Below are 18,895 nucleotides of genomic sequence, written 5' to 3'. Positions count from 1 at the left end.
GATGTGTTTTAGTAAAACACAAACACACATAAATGAAACTAAAATGAAAATGTTACATAAACACCAAATGATGACATGAAGAGAAACAAACTAAACTCACTGTTTGATCTGTGTGTGAACAAACTGTGTGTCTCTGTTCTCTACAGCTTGAATAAGTGTGATATCACAGATGAAGGTTTTGTTGCTCTGACTTCAGCTCTGAGATCAAACCCATCACACCTGACACATCTGGATCTGTCTCGTAATAAACTAAGTGATTCAGGAGTGAAGCTGATCTCTGATGTACTGAAGAATCCTGACTGTAAACTGGAGTTACTGAAGTAAGATTGTGATCTGATGCTCAGACAGAAATAACGTATAGTTTATAGTAAGACTATATAGAGATCATAAAATCTGTAATTTAAAGTACACTAGTCAAGATAGCCATTTGTAGCCATTTAACCCCCGGTTTCAAAACAATGTCGCATTTTTATCTCGGTTCAGTTCACATTCACAAGGCAATATTTTCAAACAAACCAGACTTTGTTAATACGTCACATGTGAGTAAATTGGTCGGAGTGCATCTTTTAATTTTCCGTGATTTCGCTCAAAGCTGTCCATCAGGATGGACAGACAGAAGCTTTACGGGAGTATTGTGTGGCTTTTTTGTATTTGTGGTTATATTACTTAAATTGTTTGTGCAGGAATCAAAACTTAGGTGGGACAACATTCTTACCATGAACATATGTGGAGAAGAGCAATTTAAAGCTCTTTTTAAAGAAACAAGTGCACATGGTGTCTTATGGCTCACCAGAATTCGTCACTAAAAAGCTATCAGGTATGTTCATGGTTAATAAAGCAATAAGACAGTCATTGGTCCATTGGGTCAGATTGTTTTGACACTTTTGCAGAATCACTCCAGTGTTAATTTGCAATGACCCAAGACCACCTCGTTCAGGCGGTTTTGGAGCGGTTGTTTTGCTGCAGATCCAAGTGTGATTGGAGTGTTCACATATGCCTTAACAAACTGAACCAAGGAAAAAGGGCACCAGGTTCGGATACTTACTGGGCATAAATATCCTCTTTATCCTCTTTGCTACCTCCATTTGCAAGGATACCAGCTCAGAAGCTGTTTCTCAATGTCAAGGACACTTACATGTTCCTTACAAGTCACTTCCTTCAAAGGCTAGGCGAGGCTCCTCTTTAGCATTCAGAGAACACGTAAATGGAACAGGCTAGCGAGTGCAAGTCATTGCGCCATTACGTCAATGAAAAGGTGTGCTTTTGTCGCTGCACGCATAAATTTGTGGGTGATTTCAGAGCGCGAAGAGCGTGAAGGCTACACATATGCATCCTTTCCTGTATATGGGATAATTCTCGAACGAAGGACTCAATCCTTGGTTGAAATTCCGAGGATCCTCGACATTGGAATAGTCCTTCGACGGGTGTCAATGACGTAGCATCCTCGAAATTCTGGCTTCCGAGGATCCTTCCTTGACATTAAGAGTAGAAACACAATATGGTTTTGGTGCACACATGGATTAAAAAGTGATCCAGGTCTACAGTTAAATATACTGCTGGATCTTCATTGTTTTTAACCTACTTTTATACCAGAGGTCCTGGACATCTTATTCAGACACATGGCTTCATGTATTATATCAAATACCAAAAGATAAAAAGTCACAATTCGACTTGCTCTGCTAGAAATCTTATAATGGGTCATGGTAAAATCTTTAATTGAACATTGGTGTTCAAGACATTGGTGCCAAACAAACATCAAAGTAAATAAAAAATGGCTTCCTGACACAAAATCAAGATCCTGCCATAGCCATCCAAGTTCACTGATCTGAACCATACAGAAAATGACTGATGAGTAGAGAGCAGCAACTTCTCTAGAGCAGGTCTAGAGAAATTCTGTATGTAATAATCTAAGATCACCTGCCATGAACTCTTCAACCTCATCAGACATCAGACCTTATAAAAGAAGACTCTAAGCTGGTATCCTTGCAAATGGAGGTAATAAAGAGGATTAAATAAAGGGGTGCCCATATTTATGCCCAGTAAGTATTAGAGAAAATTATCTATTTCGTAAAGTAATTTCCCCTTCACTTTCAATTGTTTTACTTCAATGAAATATTATATTTTTGTGATTTTTTTTATTAAAGCTTAAAAGACGAAACATTATAGATTATTTTTCATAGCTTTCTTTGCTCATATTTATCAAGGGTGCCCAAACTTTCGAACCTATATATCAGTTATATATATCAGTTGAAAGAAAAAGTATGTGAACGTATGTGAACCCTTTGGGCTTACTTGGATTTCTTCATAAATTGGTCATAAAATGTGTTCTGATCTTCATCTAAGTCACAACAATAGAGAAACACAGTCTGCTTAAACTAATACCGCACAAACATTATACGTTTTCATGTTTTTATTGAACACAACATGTAAACATTCATAGTGCAGGGTGGAAAAAGTATGTGAAACCCTAGGCTAATGACTTCTCCATGTGTCCAGGGAAAGACAGATTGTCTACAAATGTAGAAAGTTCAGCACTGTTGCTACACTCCCTAGGCGTGGTCGTCCTGTAAAGATGACTTCAAGAGCACAGCGCAGAATGCTCAATGAGGTGAAGAAGAATCCTAGAGTGTCAGCTAAAGACTTACAGAAATCTCTGGCACATGCTAACATTTTTGTTGACTAATCTACAATAAGGAAAACATTACACAAGAATGGACTTCATGGGAGGACACCACGGAGGAAGCCACTGCTGTCAAAAAAACATTGCAGCACTTTTGAAATTTGCAAAAGAGCACATGGATGTTCCACAGCACTACTGGCAAAAAATTCTGTGGACAGATGAAACCAATATTGAGTTGTTTGGAAAGAACACACAACGCTATGTGTGGAGAACAAAAGGGACAGCACACCTACATCAAAACCTCATCCCAACTGTGAAATATGGTGGAGGGGGCATTATGGTTTGGGGTTGCTTTGCTGCCTCAGGCACTGGACGTATTGCTGTCATCGATGGAAAAATGAATTCCAAAGTTTATCAAGACCAGCCAACTGAAGCTTAACAGAGGATGGACGATGCAACAGGACAACGACCCAAAGCATAGAAGTAAATCAACAACAGAATGGCTTTAACAGAAGAAAATACGCCTTCTGGAGTGGCCCAGTCAGAGTCCTGACCTCAACCCGATTGAGATGCTGTGGCATGACCTCAAGAGAACGATTCACACCAGACATCCCAAGAATATTGATGAACTGAAACACTTTTGTAAAGAGGAACGGTCCAAAATTTCTCCTGACCGTTGTGCAGGTCTGATCTGCAACTATAGGAAACGTTTGGTTGAGGTTATTGCTGCCAAAGGAGGGTCAACCAGTTATTAAACCCAAAGGTTCACATACTTTTTCCACCCTGCACTATAAATATTTACATGTTGTGTTCAATAAAAACATAAAAACGTATAATGCTTGTGCGGTATTAGTTTAAGCAGATTGGGTTTCTCTATTGCAGTGGTTCTCAATTCCAGTCCTTGGGACCCCCCTCCAGAATGTTTTAGATGTCTCCTTATATGAAACACCTGATTTCACTCATCAGGCTCCTTAATTAACACACTAACAAGCTGATGAACTGAATCAGGTGTTTCATATAAGGAGACATCTAAAACATTCTGGAGGGGGGTCCCGAGGACTGGAATTGAGAACCACTGCTCTATTGTTGTGACTTAGATGAAGATCAGAACACATTTTATGACCAATTTATGAAGAAATCCAAGTAAACCCAAAGGGTTTACATACTTTTGTCCCAGTTTTAAAAAGAACTTTAAATTTTAATTCGTCTGACCACAGAACAGTTTTCCACTTTGCCAAAGTCCATTTTAAATTTTGCAGTTTCAAAAAACAATTGCGCCACTGACCAAAAAAAGCTAGTCTAAAGTCAGTGGCGCGTTGCGCGTGGTTCATTATGCTATTTTAAGGGCGCATGGGTGACCATAATGTATAGCGTGCACAACGCGCTCACACTTTGCTTATCTAATCTACACAGATGCAACAGTTATTTTTGCAAATCATAAATTGTTACAATGAAAAATATTAATACATGAGATAAGGGAAATCATAGTGGTGAGCATTGTGGTGATAGTTTTAATTTATTGTGTGGCTGCGTTAAAAAATTCTCATGCAAATAACAATTAAAATATTTTCAAGTTTGTTGTGTGGCTGTATTACGTTTATTTTATGTAAATAATAATTAAAATGTTTTCATAAGAAACCTTAATGTATATGAACTTGATTTGTAAGTGAACTTTGGGGTTGGACCTTGCTTGCGTTTCTTGGGTCCAATTTCAAAGCCCCCAAACCCTTTCAGCGGTGAGGGTGGACGCAGCGATGTCCTCTGCTGGCGTCAGGTCATGTGAAGAGGCAGATCCACCTCCCGTTATACAGCGTGCCCGATTTATGCTAGCAAGCTTGGGATTCCCCCGTCTACTGACATCATTGTAGCGCTAGGCGCAACGATGGGAATGCCAGCTGATGAGACAATTGTGGCTATTTCCTCTCACGCCTGTTTAACCGACACTGATTTTGGCGGGTTCTCCCATCCCCATACAAAACAACTTCTCTGTCTTTGACTGCTCTTACAAGACTGTGGGTCTCCTCGGCTGATAACCGCTCCTGGCGTGCGCCTGGTAAATCCGTCATAATAATAGCAACCCGCCATGGAACTTGCGCCCTTGCGCTTAAAGGAAATGTTGGATAGCGTTCTGATTGGTTTAATTTACGTTACGCCCAAACCACACCTATGAATAATGAACCTACTTCAGACTAACCCCTTATTGATTTGCGCCTGGCCCAAGAGTTATTTCTCCCGCTGGGAAATTAACAACAGCGCCCAAGATCCGCCCACAAAGTCACTTGCACTTTGCGCTTCGCACTTGCGTTTCAGATCGTTAAAATAGGGCCCATAGAGTTTTAGCCGGCAACGGCGAATGGCATGGTGGATTGTGTTCACCGACAATGTTTTCTGGAAGTATTCTGGAGCCCATGTTATGATTTCGATTACAGTAGTATTCCTGTATGTGATGCAGTGCCGTCTAAGGGCCCGAAGATCACATGCATCAAGTATGGTTTCCCAGCCTTGACCCTAACGCACAGAGATTGTTCCAGATTCTCTGAATCTTTGGATGATATTATGCACTGTAGATGATGATAACTTCAAACTCTTTGCAATTTTTCTCTGAGAAACTCATTGGGGGAATTGGTGATTCTCTGCCCATTTTGACTTCTGATACTGCCACTCTGACAGGCTTTTTTATACCCAATCATGTTGCCAATTGACCTAATAAGCTGCAAATTAGTCCTTAAGCTGTTCCTTATATGTACATTTAAATTTTCTGGCTTCTTATTGCTACCTGTCCCAACTTTTTTTGGAATATGTAGCTCTCATGAAAACCAAAATGAGCCAATATTTGGCATGACATTTCAAAATGTCTCACTTTCAACATTTGATATGTTATTTATATTCTATTGTAAATAAAATATAAGTTTATTAGATAAGTAAATTATTACATTCCTTTTTACTTACAATTTCTACAGTGTCCCAACTTTTTCTGATTTGGGGTTGTATATATATATAATGTGTGTGTGTATATTAATCTTAGCTGCTGTACTCTGCTACTTATGTTGTCCACCGATTGTTTTGCATTTTCTCCTGCTTTTATTAATGTAAAGCTGCTTAGAAAAAATTAAACAACTGTCAAAGGCGTTATTTAAATAAAATTGAATTGAAAAGATGCACTTTGAGCAACTAAAGGAGAGTTTACTCGCATGTGACTTGAATTAACAAAGTCTGGTCAGTTTGGAAATATTGCCTTGTGAATGCGAACTGAACCAACATGAAATTCCACATTGTAGCCATTTAATCCCTCGTTTCGGAACAAAGCAATTGATCTACAGGTCTGAAAACACCCTGGGGCCCTATTTTATGTTTTATGATTAGAATAAAGTAAAACACTACAATCATTCAGAAATAAAAACATAAGTGAAAATGTTGTTATGTCTAATGAGAGGAATCTGACTTCATTACTGTATAAAAAAATAAATCACACAGTTAATATAAACATAAATTGATCAAGTTCATTTCCATGTAAATCTCACTGATGTGTTTCAGTAAAACACACATACACATAAATGAAACTAAAATTAAAATGTTCATAAACACTAAATGATGAAAGGAAGAGAAACAAATTTAACTTACTACATTTGATCTGTGTGTGAACAAACTGTGTGTCTCTATTCTCTACAGGTTGTGTAGTTGTGATATCACAGATGAAGGTTGTGTTGCTCTGACTTCAGCTCTGAGATCAAACCCATCACACCTGAGAGATCTGGATCTGACTGAGAATAATCTAAGAGATTCAGGAGTGAAGCTGATCTCTGATGTAATGAAGAATCCTGACTGTAAACTGCAGATACTAAAGTAAACTCTCTTACTTTTACAAATGGTTGCTTAAAGATGTTTTACATTTGATTGAAAATAGTCAGTGTAAGATTAAAATAAATATTTAACATAAAATAAAAATGTATCAAAAATGGATTGTTTGTTTGTTTGTTATTTTATATTATTTTGGATTTTAATGTGATTCCTGTCACATACTGACGTTTGTGTCTCTGTTTTCTACAGGTTGTGGTGTTTTAATATCGCAGCTGAAGGTGATACTGCTCTGATTTCAAACTACTTACATGTGACAAAACTGAATTATATTAATGTAGGAGATACAGAAGTGAAGCTGATCTCTGATGTACTGAAGAATCCTGACTGCAAACTACAGATACTGGAGTAAGATGATCTCTAATAATGACTTAAATAATTATTTAACACAATTATGATAATATAATAGTATAATAAACCCCATCGATGGTATAGTAACACAATTTCAGCTTAAACTATCGGTTTTAGGATCTTTGTAGAACACTCATAAGATTGAATATCATTATAGTTGTGTGATAAACAAACTGAAGATTCAACAAAAATACATACATTCAAGAAGTCTATTAAAATGTAAATGTCAATAGATTTTTGTCATAGTTGTCATCATCATGAATTAGTTTTTATTTAGTTATCGTATTGTCTCATTTTCGTCAGTGAAAAACTATGACAAAAATGATTTGTCAACAAAATTAACACTGGTGCCAACTTTCGTACATGGGTGTACATATTTGCACAATCTGTGCACCAATATTTGTTTTTGCATTACAGCGGGCACTACTATTCTAAGAAAAACAATAGGACATTGCATCTTTCGGTGCAGGTCATTCTGGCCTGCTCCACTGTGCTCTGGCCCTAATAAATTCTAATGAAAATTCTTAGGGTGCTTGGGCCCTAATGTTAGCCTGACGTTGTCATACTCAATTCTAGTCAGAATTTGAGTCTGATACCGCTCCATTGAGCTAAAATTATGAGGCGTGTCTCAACTGAAATATGCCTCTGCACTCAATTGGATAGACATACGACCAATCAGAGCAACGGATTGTGTGATGTTGAAATGGCGTCTTTAGCAGCCTGACCGAACTACTAGTAATTTCGCTACAATGATACTAACATCATTGTAATTATACTAAGTCTGAGTTAGCGAAGGTACATCAACACCTACTATGTTTACAACATTTAATTTATATCACAACATTAAGTATTTACTAAGTCATACAGTAAGACTAACGTTATCTCTTACCATTTGTACGTTAGGTGAACTTCATCCACGACGATAGCTACCCACGTTGGCTTGAAAAATATCGGAGCCTAGCATGTCCCTCCACTTATTCAGCAGTCACGATTCCAGGCTTCCGAAAAGAAGCTGGCAACGACCGCTAATTATATCCATCTCGTCGTGCACGCCGAGTTGCATCGCCATGATACCCATTTCAGTTGCTTCTTTAACTTTGGCCTCCATGGAAACGAAGGCGAAAACATAAACAAATGCCTTGATCGCTTTTCTCTGTTTTAAATCAATGCTCTGTCGATATCTTGTAGAACAGACTCAATGTCAGAATCCACACATCTGAATTCACCAGCGGCAGCCATTTCATTGTAAACAGATTGAACACACGCGCTCTTTGGTGACGTGGTTGATACGTTACTGTTGATCATCTGTCCATCATTGTATAAAACCCGCCCTCACAATTTGATTCGTCGGCCGGTTTTGGTATTCGCATAGTAGTTCCTCAACGGTGAATCCCCAGACCGATCTTCCCCGTATTTCAAATGTGGTGGGCGGGGCTAAGATCGGCTGGCACCCAGGCTACCCTAATGTTATTAAACGGAGCAAAAATAATAAGGCTTTGCACCTACATTGCAGGCTGTGGCCTGCCCCTCAGTGCTCAGGCCCTAATAAACTAACAAAAGAAAATCAATGTTGATCTGATGTGTGTGTTGTGATCTGAGAAGGTGACATATGTATCTCTGTTCTCTACAGTTTGGAGCAGTGTAATATCACAAATAAAGGTTGTGTTGCTCTGACTTCAGCTCTGAGATCAAACCCATCACACCTGACACATCTGAATCTGTCTGTGAATAAACTAAGAGATTCAGGAGTGAAGCTGATCTCTGATGTACTGAAGAATCCTGACTGTAAACTGAAGATACTGAAGTAAGATTGTGATCTGATGTTCAGACAGAAATCACATATAGATTACAGTGAGACTATATAGAGATCATACATCTGTAAATGGATTTATAGTATTTTAATTTAATCTTTGCAATGGATTTGATAACATTGGATTTTAGTTCCACCCACCTCTAAATGTTACAGAAAACATAAAAAATTAAAATTGAATTATGATGAGAAAAAAGTAAAAAAACAAAAATCATTTAGAAATTAGAACATAAGTAAAAATGTTATGATGTTCGATGAGAAGAATCGATTTCAAGATTTCATTACTGTATAAAAAACATAAATCACACATTTAATAAAAACATAAATTGATTAAGTTCATTTACTTGAAAATCTTATTGATTTGTTTACGTAAAACACAAACACAGATAAATGAAACTAAACTGAAAATGTACATAAACACTACATGATGACAGGAAGAGAAACAAATTCAACTCACTGTAAATTTGATCTGTGTGTGAACAAACTGTGTGTCTCTGTTCTCTACAGGTTGAGGAGTTGTGATATCACGGATGAAGGTTGTGTTGATCTGACTTCAGCTCTGAGATCAAACCCATCACACCTGACACATCTGAATCTGTGTAATAATAAACTAAGAGGTTCAGGAGTGAAGCTTATCTCTGATGTACTGAAGAATCCTGACTGTAAACTAGAGATACTGGAGTAAGATTGTGATCTTATGATCAGACAGAAATCACATATAGATTATAGTCATAGAGACTATATAGAGATCATAACATTTGTAATGGTATTATAGGTTTTTAATCAAAGTAATGGATTTGATAACTGAAGTCATTCAACATTCATTTGGGGCTGTGACGGTTGTCATAACCACCACACAACGGGCTGGTAAAGTGGGACCCACGGTGGTGTCCATGTCACAAAAAAATTAAAATATGAATTACAGTCTCACACAGCAAGATGTCTTCAAGTTCACGGGAGCACAAATAGCCAGCAGACTGCAAGTTAGTGGGCTATTTGCAAGAGGAGGCAACTGATATCAGTAATGAGGCAACAATGAGGCAAAATATTTTCTCTTGGTCACTCAAGGTTGAGAAAAAGTATCAATCTGCACTACTAGTACATGCCCTATCAAAACGTGTTTTCCGCATGGCTGCAAACATAACCACAAAATATTTCTCAGTTGAAGCAAGTGTTGTTTTACGGAAGGAAGTGCAACAGCATAGTCGCCGATCCCGTGGGTGCTCCAAGGCTAGACTTGAGGACCCACCAAAATGGCCAAGCACATATGCTCAGTTGCTTCACATTTCCCATTTAAAATCACACGGAAAACGTGACTGCGCCGTTTTCCTCCTGTTTAAAGCGCGTAGGCGCTCCAGAGTCTCTGTCGTTGCTCGGTAACCTAAGCATTATTTGACGTTGTGACGAACACCCACCGGTGGCAAAAAACAGCGCTTAAGAACACGCACGTTTTTTTTTAGAAATGTATATCTGATCCTTGTTTACATTTTTATATTTTAAAATATATGTTTGTATTATATATAAGCTTATAAGCATCAGTGCGCGCATACACATACCCTCCCACAAACATTCTATAACCACCGCACCACTGTGGTGAATTAGTGCATTGCCACCGCCACAGCTTTAAATTCATCACAACATTTGAACTCTTACTGAATGTCACATCTTTTGATAAATAAAACCGTAAAATTGAATTATGTTTGGGAATAAAAGCAAAAATCATTTAGATAGAGAACATAAGAGAAAATGTTATAAAGTGTGATTAGAAGAATCAACAGTTTATGTCTGTGTAAATCTCACTGATGTGTTTCAGTAAAACACAAACACACATAAATGAAACTAAAATGAAAATGTCCATAAACACTTAATGATGACAGGAAGAGAAACAAATTTAACTCAATGTAGATTTTATCTGTGTGTGAACAAACTGCGTGTCTCTGTTCTCTACAGCTTGTATGGTTGTGATATCACAGATGAAGGTTGTGTTGCTCTGACTTCAGCTCTGAGATCAAACCCATCATACCTGATAGATCTGGATCTGTGTCTGAATAAACTAAGAGATTCAGGAGTGAAGCTGATCTCTGATCTACTGAAGAATCCTGACTGTAAACTGGAGTTACTGAAGTAAGATCATCTCTCTGATAGTCACACATGTACTGAGGATTAGTTAAACATAATACATTTCTTATATTTTCTTTTAAATAAGAAACACACACTTAAATGTAAAGGATATATAAAGTCAATAAGAGATCTGATCAGTTTCATGAATTATAATGAGACATTGATACACAGGGCTCTTAACTTTTACCAAAAGTTTGGAGTGAGATTATCTGTTAGGGGAGGGGGTATTTGCAGCAGCGTCCCCCTCTGCCCCACCCAATTCTCACGTTTTTGCTAACTGTTAAATTGGACCAATTTTTTTGTAAACAAACTGTTAATGATCATAATATTTGTAATGGTAATATAGGTTTTTAATCTAAGTAATGGATTTGATAACTGAAGTGATTTAACATTCATCTGGGGCTGTGACAGTTGTCATAACCACCACACAACCGGGTGGTAAAGTGGGACCCACGGTGGTGTCCTTCTTACAAAAAAATTACAAATATGAATTACAGTCTCACACAGCAAGATGTTTTCAAGTTCACGTGAACACAAACAGCCAGCAGACTCCAAGTTATTGGGCTATTTGCAAGAGGAGGCAACTGATATCAGTGATGAGGCAACAATGAGGCAAGATATGGTTGAGAAAAAGTATCAATCTGCACTACTAGTACACAAGCTATCAAAACGTGTTTTCAGCGTGGCTGCAAACATTATAACCACAAAAAAAATTCTCAGATGAATCAAGTGTTGTTTTATGGATGGAAGTGCAACAGCATAGTGGCTGATCCCGTGGGTGCTTCGGGGCTAGGCTTGAGGACCCACCAAAATGGCCAAGCACATATGCTCAGTTGCTTCACATTTCACATTTAAAATCACACGGAAAATGTGACTGCGCCTGTTGTTGCTCGGTAACCTAAGCATTATTTGACGTTGTGATGAACACCCACCGGTGGAAAAAAATACAGTGCTTATGAACAGGCACGTTTTTTAAGAAACGTATATCTGGGCCCGTATGTATAAAACATCTCAGAAATGCTCCTAAGAATAGTCTTAAGCTATGACTTAAGTGTCAAAGAATTCTTAGTAAGGAGTAGGACCAGTTTGAGAATAGAAGACGTTTATAAAGAGGCTGAAAGCAACTTTCAGTAAAGTGTAAGACTCATTCTTAAGTGCTGACTTAGGTGCCGCAAACTGAGGACTACAATGATTTCAACACAAAATGGCCGCCTTTAACCTCTGAATCAGCCAATAGAAAGCTGGCAATTTTGTACACTCACAGCAGCATGTGACACCATACATTTATGAATCATGAAGACATTACAATTATATTAGTATTTAAATATTTTAATTTATATTTGCTTCACGAAATGTTTAACAATATTACAAATAAGTACATGCATTTATTTTACACGATTTTGCACCATTTTGATTAAGTTTCAACATGTTAATGAAATATACAAACTTAATGCTATTTAAAAAATGAATCATTTTGATTTCACTCACAAGCTGTTTATAAAGAAAAGACTAAGTTTGCAAACACTTAGATAAAAAATACTTTAATGATCAAGCCTGAACAAGATGATCAAGTTAAGTTGGATTTCTCCACTTAAACACAATTGTAATTTTTGCCATCTTTGTAACTTTAACCTTTGGCTTGCTCACTGCTAACATTGCAAACATTATGTTTTTGGTCAGGGTTGTATACTCTATTAATATCACTTTACATGTAGTGATGTCACTGCAATCTTGTAGATACTTCACATTTTTTATTGTAGATTTTATTTACATTTTATGGTATTTTATTTACCTATCATAAAATGTAAAAGTGGCTCTACTTAAAAACTTACTTCAATTGGTAACATCTAATATTTAAACATTTTTGACTTTAATTATTTCACTTAAGAAATTCACTGAGAAATTTAAATTAAAAAAATAACATTTTTAGGCATTATCAATAATTTGATCCAACTTTAACTTTTTACAGTGTATATTATTAAAATGTATATACCATTTAAAGTATATACCATTGCTGTCTTGGTACTGTGCAAGCACTTGAATAAGTTTCACTAATATACATCTTATACTGTATATTATATTGTGTAATATAATATACATTGTATAAAAACCCTATAATCTTTATATTTCATGTTATATTAATTCATATCTACTGTCTATATACTACTGACATGTATTTATTGTACATTTTCTGCTCTGCAACAATGTAACAATAATTTTTTTTCAAAATTACTTTAATTCAAATGTATTTCTATAGCACTTTTGAAAAAAAATATTGTTACATTGTTGCAGAGCAGAAAATTTACAATAAACACATGTTAGTAGTATATAGAAAGTATATAGGATTTGATATAACATGAAATATAAAGAGTAGGATTTTTATACAATGTATATTATATTACACAATATAATATACAGTATAAGAGATTTATATTAGTGAAACTTATTCAAGTGCTTGCACAGTACCAAGAATTTTTATGGGATTATCAAGACAGCAATGGTATATACTTAAAGTATACACTGTAAAAAGTTAAAGTTGGATCAAATTATTGATAAGCCTAAAAATGTAATGTTTTTTCAACTAAAAATTCTCAGTTTAAGTGAAATAATTAAAGTTAAAAATGTTTAAATATTAGGTGTTACCAATTGAATAAGTTTTTAAGTAGAGTCACTTTCATTTTACAGTTTATGATAGGTAAATAAAATACCATTAAATCTACAATAAAATCTACAGTAAAAATGTGAAGTATCTACAAGATTGCAGTGACACTATTACATGTAAAGTGATATTAGAGTATACAACCCTGACCCAAAACATAATGTTAGCAATGTTAGCAGTGAGCAGGCCAAAGGTAAAAGTGACAAAGATGGCAAAAATTACAATGGTGTTTAAGTGGAGAAATCCAACTTAACTTGATCATCTTGTTTAGGCTTTATCATCAAAGTATTTTTTTATCTAAGTGTTTGCAAACTTTAGTCTTTTCTTTATAAACAGCTTGTGAGTGAAATCAAAATTATTCATTTTTTAAATAGCATTACGTTTGTATTTCATTAACATGCTGAAACTTAATCAAAATGGTGCAAAATTGTGTAAAATAAATGCATGTACTTATTTGTAATATTGTTAAACATTTTGTGAGGCAAATTTAAATTAAAATATTTAAATACTAATATAATTGTAATGTCTTCATGATTCATGAATGTATGGTGTCACATGCTGCTGTGACTGTATAACATTGCCAGCTTTCTATTGGCTGATTCAGAGGTTAAGGGCGGCCATTTTAGGTTGAAATCATTGTAGTCCTGAGTTTGCGGCACTTAAGTCAGCACTTAAGAATGAGTCTTACACTTTACTGAAAGTTGCTTTCAACTTCTTTATAAACGTCTTCTATTCTCAGACTGGTCCTACTCCTTACTAAGAATTTTTTGACACTTAAGTCATAGCTTAAGACTATTCTTAAGAGCATTTCTGATATGTTTTATACATACGGGCCCTGATCCTTGTTTACATATTTATATATTAAAATATATGTATGCATTATATATAAGCTTATAAGCATCAGTGCGTGCATACACATACCCTCCCACACACATTCTATAACCACCGCACCACTGTAGTGAATTGGTGCATTGCCACCTCCACAGCCCTAAATTCATCACAACATTTTAACTTTTACTGAAGTCACATCTTTTTAAAACATTAAAATTGAATTATGTTTGGGAATAAAAGCAAAAATCATTTAGATAGAGAAACATAAGAGAAAATGTTATAATGTGTGATTAGAGGAATCAACAGTTAATTTCCGTGTAAATCTCACTGATGTGTTTCAGTAAAATACAAACACACATAAATGAAACTAAAATGAAAATGTCCATAAACACTTAATGATGACAGGAAGAGAAACAAATTCAACTCACTGTAGATTTGATCTGTGTGTGAACAAACTGTGTGTCTCTGTTCTCTACAGGTTGGAGCAGTGTAATATCACAGATAAAGGTTGTGTTGCTCTGTGTTCAGCTCTGAGATCAAACCCATCACACCTGACACATCTGGATCTGTCTAAAAATAATCTAAGAGATTCAGGACTGAAGCTGATCTCTGATGTACTGAAGAATCCTGACTGTAAACTGGAGATACTAAAGTAAGATAATCTCTCTGATAGTCACATGTACTGAGGATTAGTTGAACATAATACATTTCTTATATTTTCGTTTAAATAAGAAACACACACTAAAATGTAAAGGATATATAAAGTCAATGAGAGATCTGACCAGTCTCATGGGTTCAAATTTATTACAAGTTGTAGGCCCACCTAAAAAAAATAAAAAATATATATTTTAGCATATTTTAATTAAAATTAATGTACTTAAAAACAAACAAAAACAAAAGTAGACTAGATTAAGTACAAAATTAGTACATAAAATAGAGCACTTTAAGTAGATTATGGAATTGTACTTTTTTTACTTGAGCTTACAAGCTGTACGAGCTGTACACATACAATAATGCAGAACATTTGGTGAAAGGGCAAAAATAATGAAATGCATCTCTGTTACATTCATTTCAGGAAGCTTCTTGTACTTTTCTTAGTTTTTAGGTAACTAAAGCTTCTGGTTGCAAAGCTGTTGGAGTTTTTGACTGAATCAATAATAATTTAGCACAAATTTGGCTTTATTCCCCAACATTAGCTCTCATTGTCTTTGATCAAAAGCAATGATTTTGTCCAGGAATCGTAAAATCGAAATGCTTAAAAATGGGTTATATCTACCGCATTCATCGGATCTTGCTATACCAACTTCCACTCCATTAAATCCATGTTAGTAACGAACGTGCTTGCAGTGGAATAATATCATTTAACCAGAAACAACTTCTCATTTCTTTCTGATCGCCTGGTAGGATGCATTTATAGGTGTGTACGACTTCATGCGGCGCCACAAGAGCCGAAGAGCAGATGACATCAGAGTAACACGAGCGATTTGAAATTAGCCTCTTTCACAAGATTTCTCTGTGCAGGGGTGTCGGACTGGGGGTAAAATCAGTACTGATTACTAGGGCCCCAAGGAGAGAAAGGGCCCTTTAAAATTCTGGAATATATTTTATTTTACCTGGATATTTTCATTATAATGTCAAATGAAATGTAAAGTAAGTGTATTTGCTGAATAACTGTTTGACTATATTTTGTATAAGTAAAAACTATCTAAAGTCTCACTGTCCCACCCCTTGCTAATGCGCCAAATGGTTTAGTCCATCTGTATGCGCATTTTGTTAGTTGAGCGTCTGGTAGAGCGCAGACTTCTGCGGTGCGGTTGAAATCTCTTTGTCAAAGAAAGATAAATTGGGCCACCAAAACATAAAGAAAAGACAGTAGAAGGAAAAAAACAAAACTAAAACACAAAATCTATTTGTTAGTGCTAAAATGAACTGAGACAACCCATCGAAAAAGCAGAATATACACTTTTAGATGGTAATTTGATTATAAGCTACATGCAGTTTGAGGTGAAAGGCTAAATAAATAAACTGTATACTAACCGCTGTTTGCATACAAAACAATAGCCTAATTTGAAACATGTTTAATTTTAAATGAATAGGCTATAGTATGTAAGCAATAGCATTTGTTTTGTTTTGCGGTTTTTTCCAGATAAATTGACTAGTGACACAAGTTTTGTTTGTCTTTTATGAATGGAGCTTTTTGTTAATGTACAAAACTAAAATGGCATATTTAAGATTTCATTTATGCCTTAAAGTAATAAAGCATAATAAAAATAAATGTTCTAAGTAATGTAAAAATTTAATGTCTTGTTCATTTAGCAAAATAAAATATGACTGAATCAAGTCTTGTTTGGTTATCATATAGTTTTCTAATCACTACATGAAAACTGTATGGAAAAATGGGGGGGCCATCAGGACTGCCTATGCATAGGGCCCGGGACCTTGTGCTACGCCCCTGGTGCTGTGTAAAGTTGAGTGCACTTAAACTCGGAGCAGCTGAACTTGACAAATCTGCACTGGGTATGATTGCGGCTCGTCCATTAATTGTTTATAGCAGGGCAATTTATCTTTTACTTTTCAGCGTGAGAAATACAAGGCGTTGCGTGTGAACTGATTGAAATGCGTGTGTCTCACGGTGAATGCGTGAGACTTAAGAGCCCTGTCGATACATCATCAAAGTACTGCAGTATTTCACCACATCACAACCTGTGGAGATGAAAATTACAGTGGCCGACAGGGTTCACTGCACTGCAACAAGGGAAAACACATGCAAATAGAAAAAACACCAGCAAATCAAGAACTCATCCGTTTGAAAAAAGAAGCGTTGCAAATTATATATAAATAATAATAAAGATAAATAAATTGATGAGACAAAAATGCCAGGGAATATTTTATGTTTGACCTTTAGACCAGTGCTTCCCAATCCTGGTCCGTGAGGACCCCCTACCAGAAAGTTTTAGACGTCTCCTTATTTAAAACACCTGATTCAACTAATCAGCCTCCTTCCAAAATGGTAAACACGCCTTCCTAACAGGCTGATTAATTAAATCAGGTGTGTTAAATAAGGAGACATCTAAAACTTTCTGGGAGGGGGTCCTCAAGGACCAGGATTGGGAAACACTGCTTTAGACAATGGAGGGCAGAGCAGCTGCACTAAGATCGCGGCAAATTTCAGGACTTGCCGAGATTAGGCTTCCCTCATCTGTGTATATGCTGATTCACCGGAACTTGTATATCCAAAAGGAAATTTGCATTCTGGGAAACTTGGCTGTCAGAAGTCCGCACAAGTCACCTCCTGATGCATCCTCGATAAAATGGGCAGATCAAGAACACATCCGGGGATGTTATGTGAACTTGGTTAATGCGAACTTGGATTTGGGACAGTACTTGGGCCGCAATTGATGACGTTTTACAAGTCCACAAGAACAAAAGTACAGACAAGAACGCATATTGAGAAACAGCCAAAGATGGTCTCAGAATATTCAAAATATTAACAGTAATAAAGTTGACTATTGTTTTTAGTCAATCATAAATGTTTTGTAATATGTTTAGGACTTGCGAATTTAATGCTCATTTAACTTAAATATAATCATCTTGATGATGTATGCAGCTTTCGGATCAAGAAATGGCCCAAAACATTTCCCAGACTGGTGCATCACTTTTTGCAATCCCCCAAAAAGTGCTTATAATTGCGGACAAAATACTCAGGTTTTTATTGAAACAATTGAGAGTAATATTAATAATACAGCAGTTTACAAACAGCTTTTTAGAATCGAGGGGCGAGCTGTTGGATGTGGAATTAGCCAATACAGTTCATATTGATACGGTTTTAGGCTCTGCGCAACCACGACTACTAATGTTTAGTAGTCAGTGTAAATCAGGGGTGGGCAACTCCTGGTCTTGAGGGCCACAGCCCTGCAGAGTTTAGCTCCAACCCTAATCAAACACAGCTGAAAAATCTAATTGAAGTCTTCAGGACTGTTTGGAAATGACATTCAGGTGTGTTCGATTAAGGTTGAAGCTAAAGTCAGCAGGAATGTGGCCCTCGATGCCCACCCCTGGTGTAAATGAATAGTCAGCATGTCAGCATGTGCGTGTAAGTGATACAAGTGTAATCAGTTTAAATCAACAAAACCAACAGAAGATCCAAAAATCCATTCTCGGGAAGGCAAATCATAATAGGCAAGGCAAGGCAAGGCAAGGCAAGTTTATTTGTATAGCACATTTCATACACAAAGGTCATTCAAAGTGCTTTACATAGAAATGAGAAAACAAAAATCAAAGATACATGAATTTAAAATATCAATTAAAAGAAAATAAATGTGATTTTAATAAAAACTGTTTAAATGTGTGAAAAAGAATAAAACAGGAATAAAAGTGTAAAACAATTAAAAATATGAATAAAAACAAGAGAAATAGAAAATAATTAAAATAGTGCATATATAATATAGTGCAATCAGTTCGGACGCAGCATAGTGCTCATTCAGTAAATGCATAGCTAAACAGATGTGTTTTGAGTCTGGATTTGAATGTGGCTACTGTTGGAGCACATTTGATCTCTTCTGGAAGCTGGTTCCAGATGCGACTGGCATAATAGCTAAAAGCTGACTCTCCTTGCTTTGAGTAAACCCTTGGTATTTCTAGCTGATGT

At 36.1% G+C, this 18,895-nt stretch overlaps 2 protein-coding genes across 2 annotated transcripts in view; one reads left to right on the top strand and one right to left on the bottom strand.

Annotated features, from left to right (window-relative positions):
* LOC135771698 (uncharacterized) overlaps nucleotides 1–18,895 on the bottom strand; it is a 232,922-nt gene that overhangs the window by 31,211 nt on the left and 182,816 nt on the right. The window lies entirely within an intron of this gene.
* LOC135771672 (uncharacterized) overlaps nucleotides 1–18,895 on the top strand; it is a 62,682-nt gene that overhangs the window by 18,373 nt on the left and 25,414 nt on the right. Inside the window, exons 9-15 of the mRNA XM_073815428.1 lie at nucleotides 147–320; nucleotides 6,290–6,463; nucleotides 6,668–6,823; nucleotides 8,457–8,630; nucleotides 9,144–9,317; nucleotides 10,587–10,760; nucleotides 14,726–14,899. Of these exons, the coding sequence (XP_073671529.1) occupies nucleotides 147–320; nucleotides 6,290–6,463; nucleotides 6,668–6,823; nucleotides 8,457–8,630; nucleotides 9,144–9,317; nucleotides 10,587–10,760; nucleotides 14,726–14,899 (1,200 nt within the window). The remainder of the gene's footprint in view (nucleotides 1–146; nucleotides 321–6,289; nucleotides 6,464–6,667; nucleotides 6,824–8,456; nucleotides 8,631–9,143; nucleotides 9,318–10,586; nucleotides 10,761–14,725; nucleotides 14,900–18,895) is intronic.

The sequence above is a fragment of the Paramisgurnus dabryanus genome, chromosome 8 (assembly GCF_030506205.2).
Source record: "Paramisgurnus dabryanus chromosome 8, PD_genome_1.1, whole genome shotgun sequence".
In the NCBI taxonomy this organism is placed as follows: Eukaryota; Metazoa; Chordata; class Actinopteri; order Cypriniformes; family Cobitidae; genus Paramisgurnus; species Paramisgurnus dabryanus.
The sequence above is the reverse complement of the archived record's forward strand: the minus strand, read 5'-3'. Positions and strand labels throughout refer to the sequence as shown.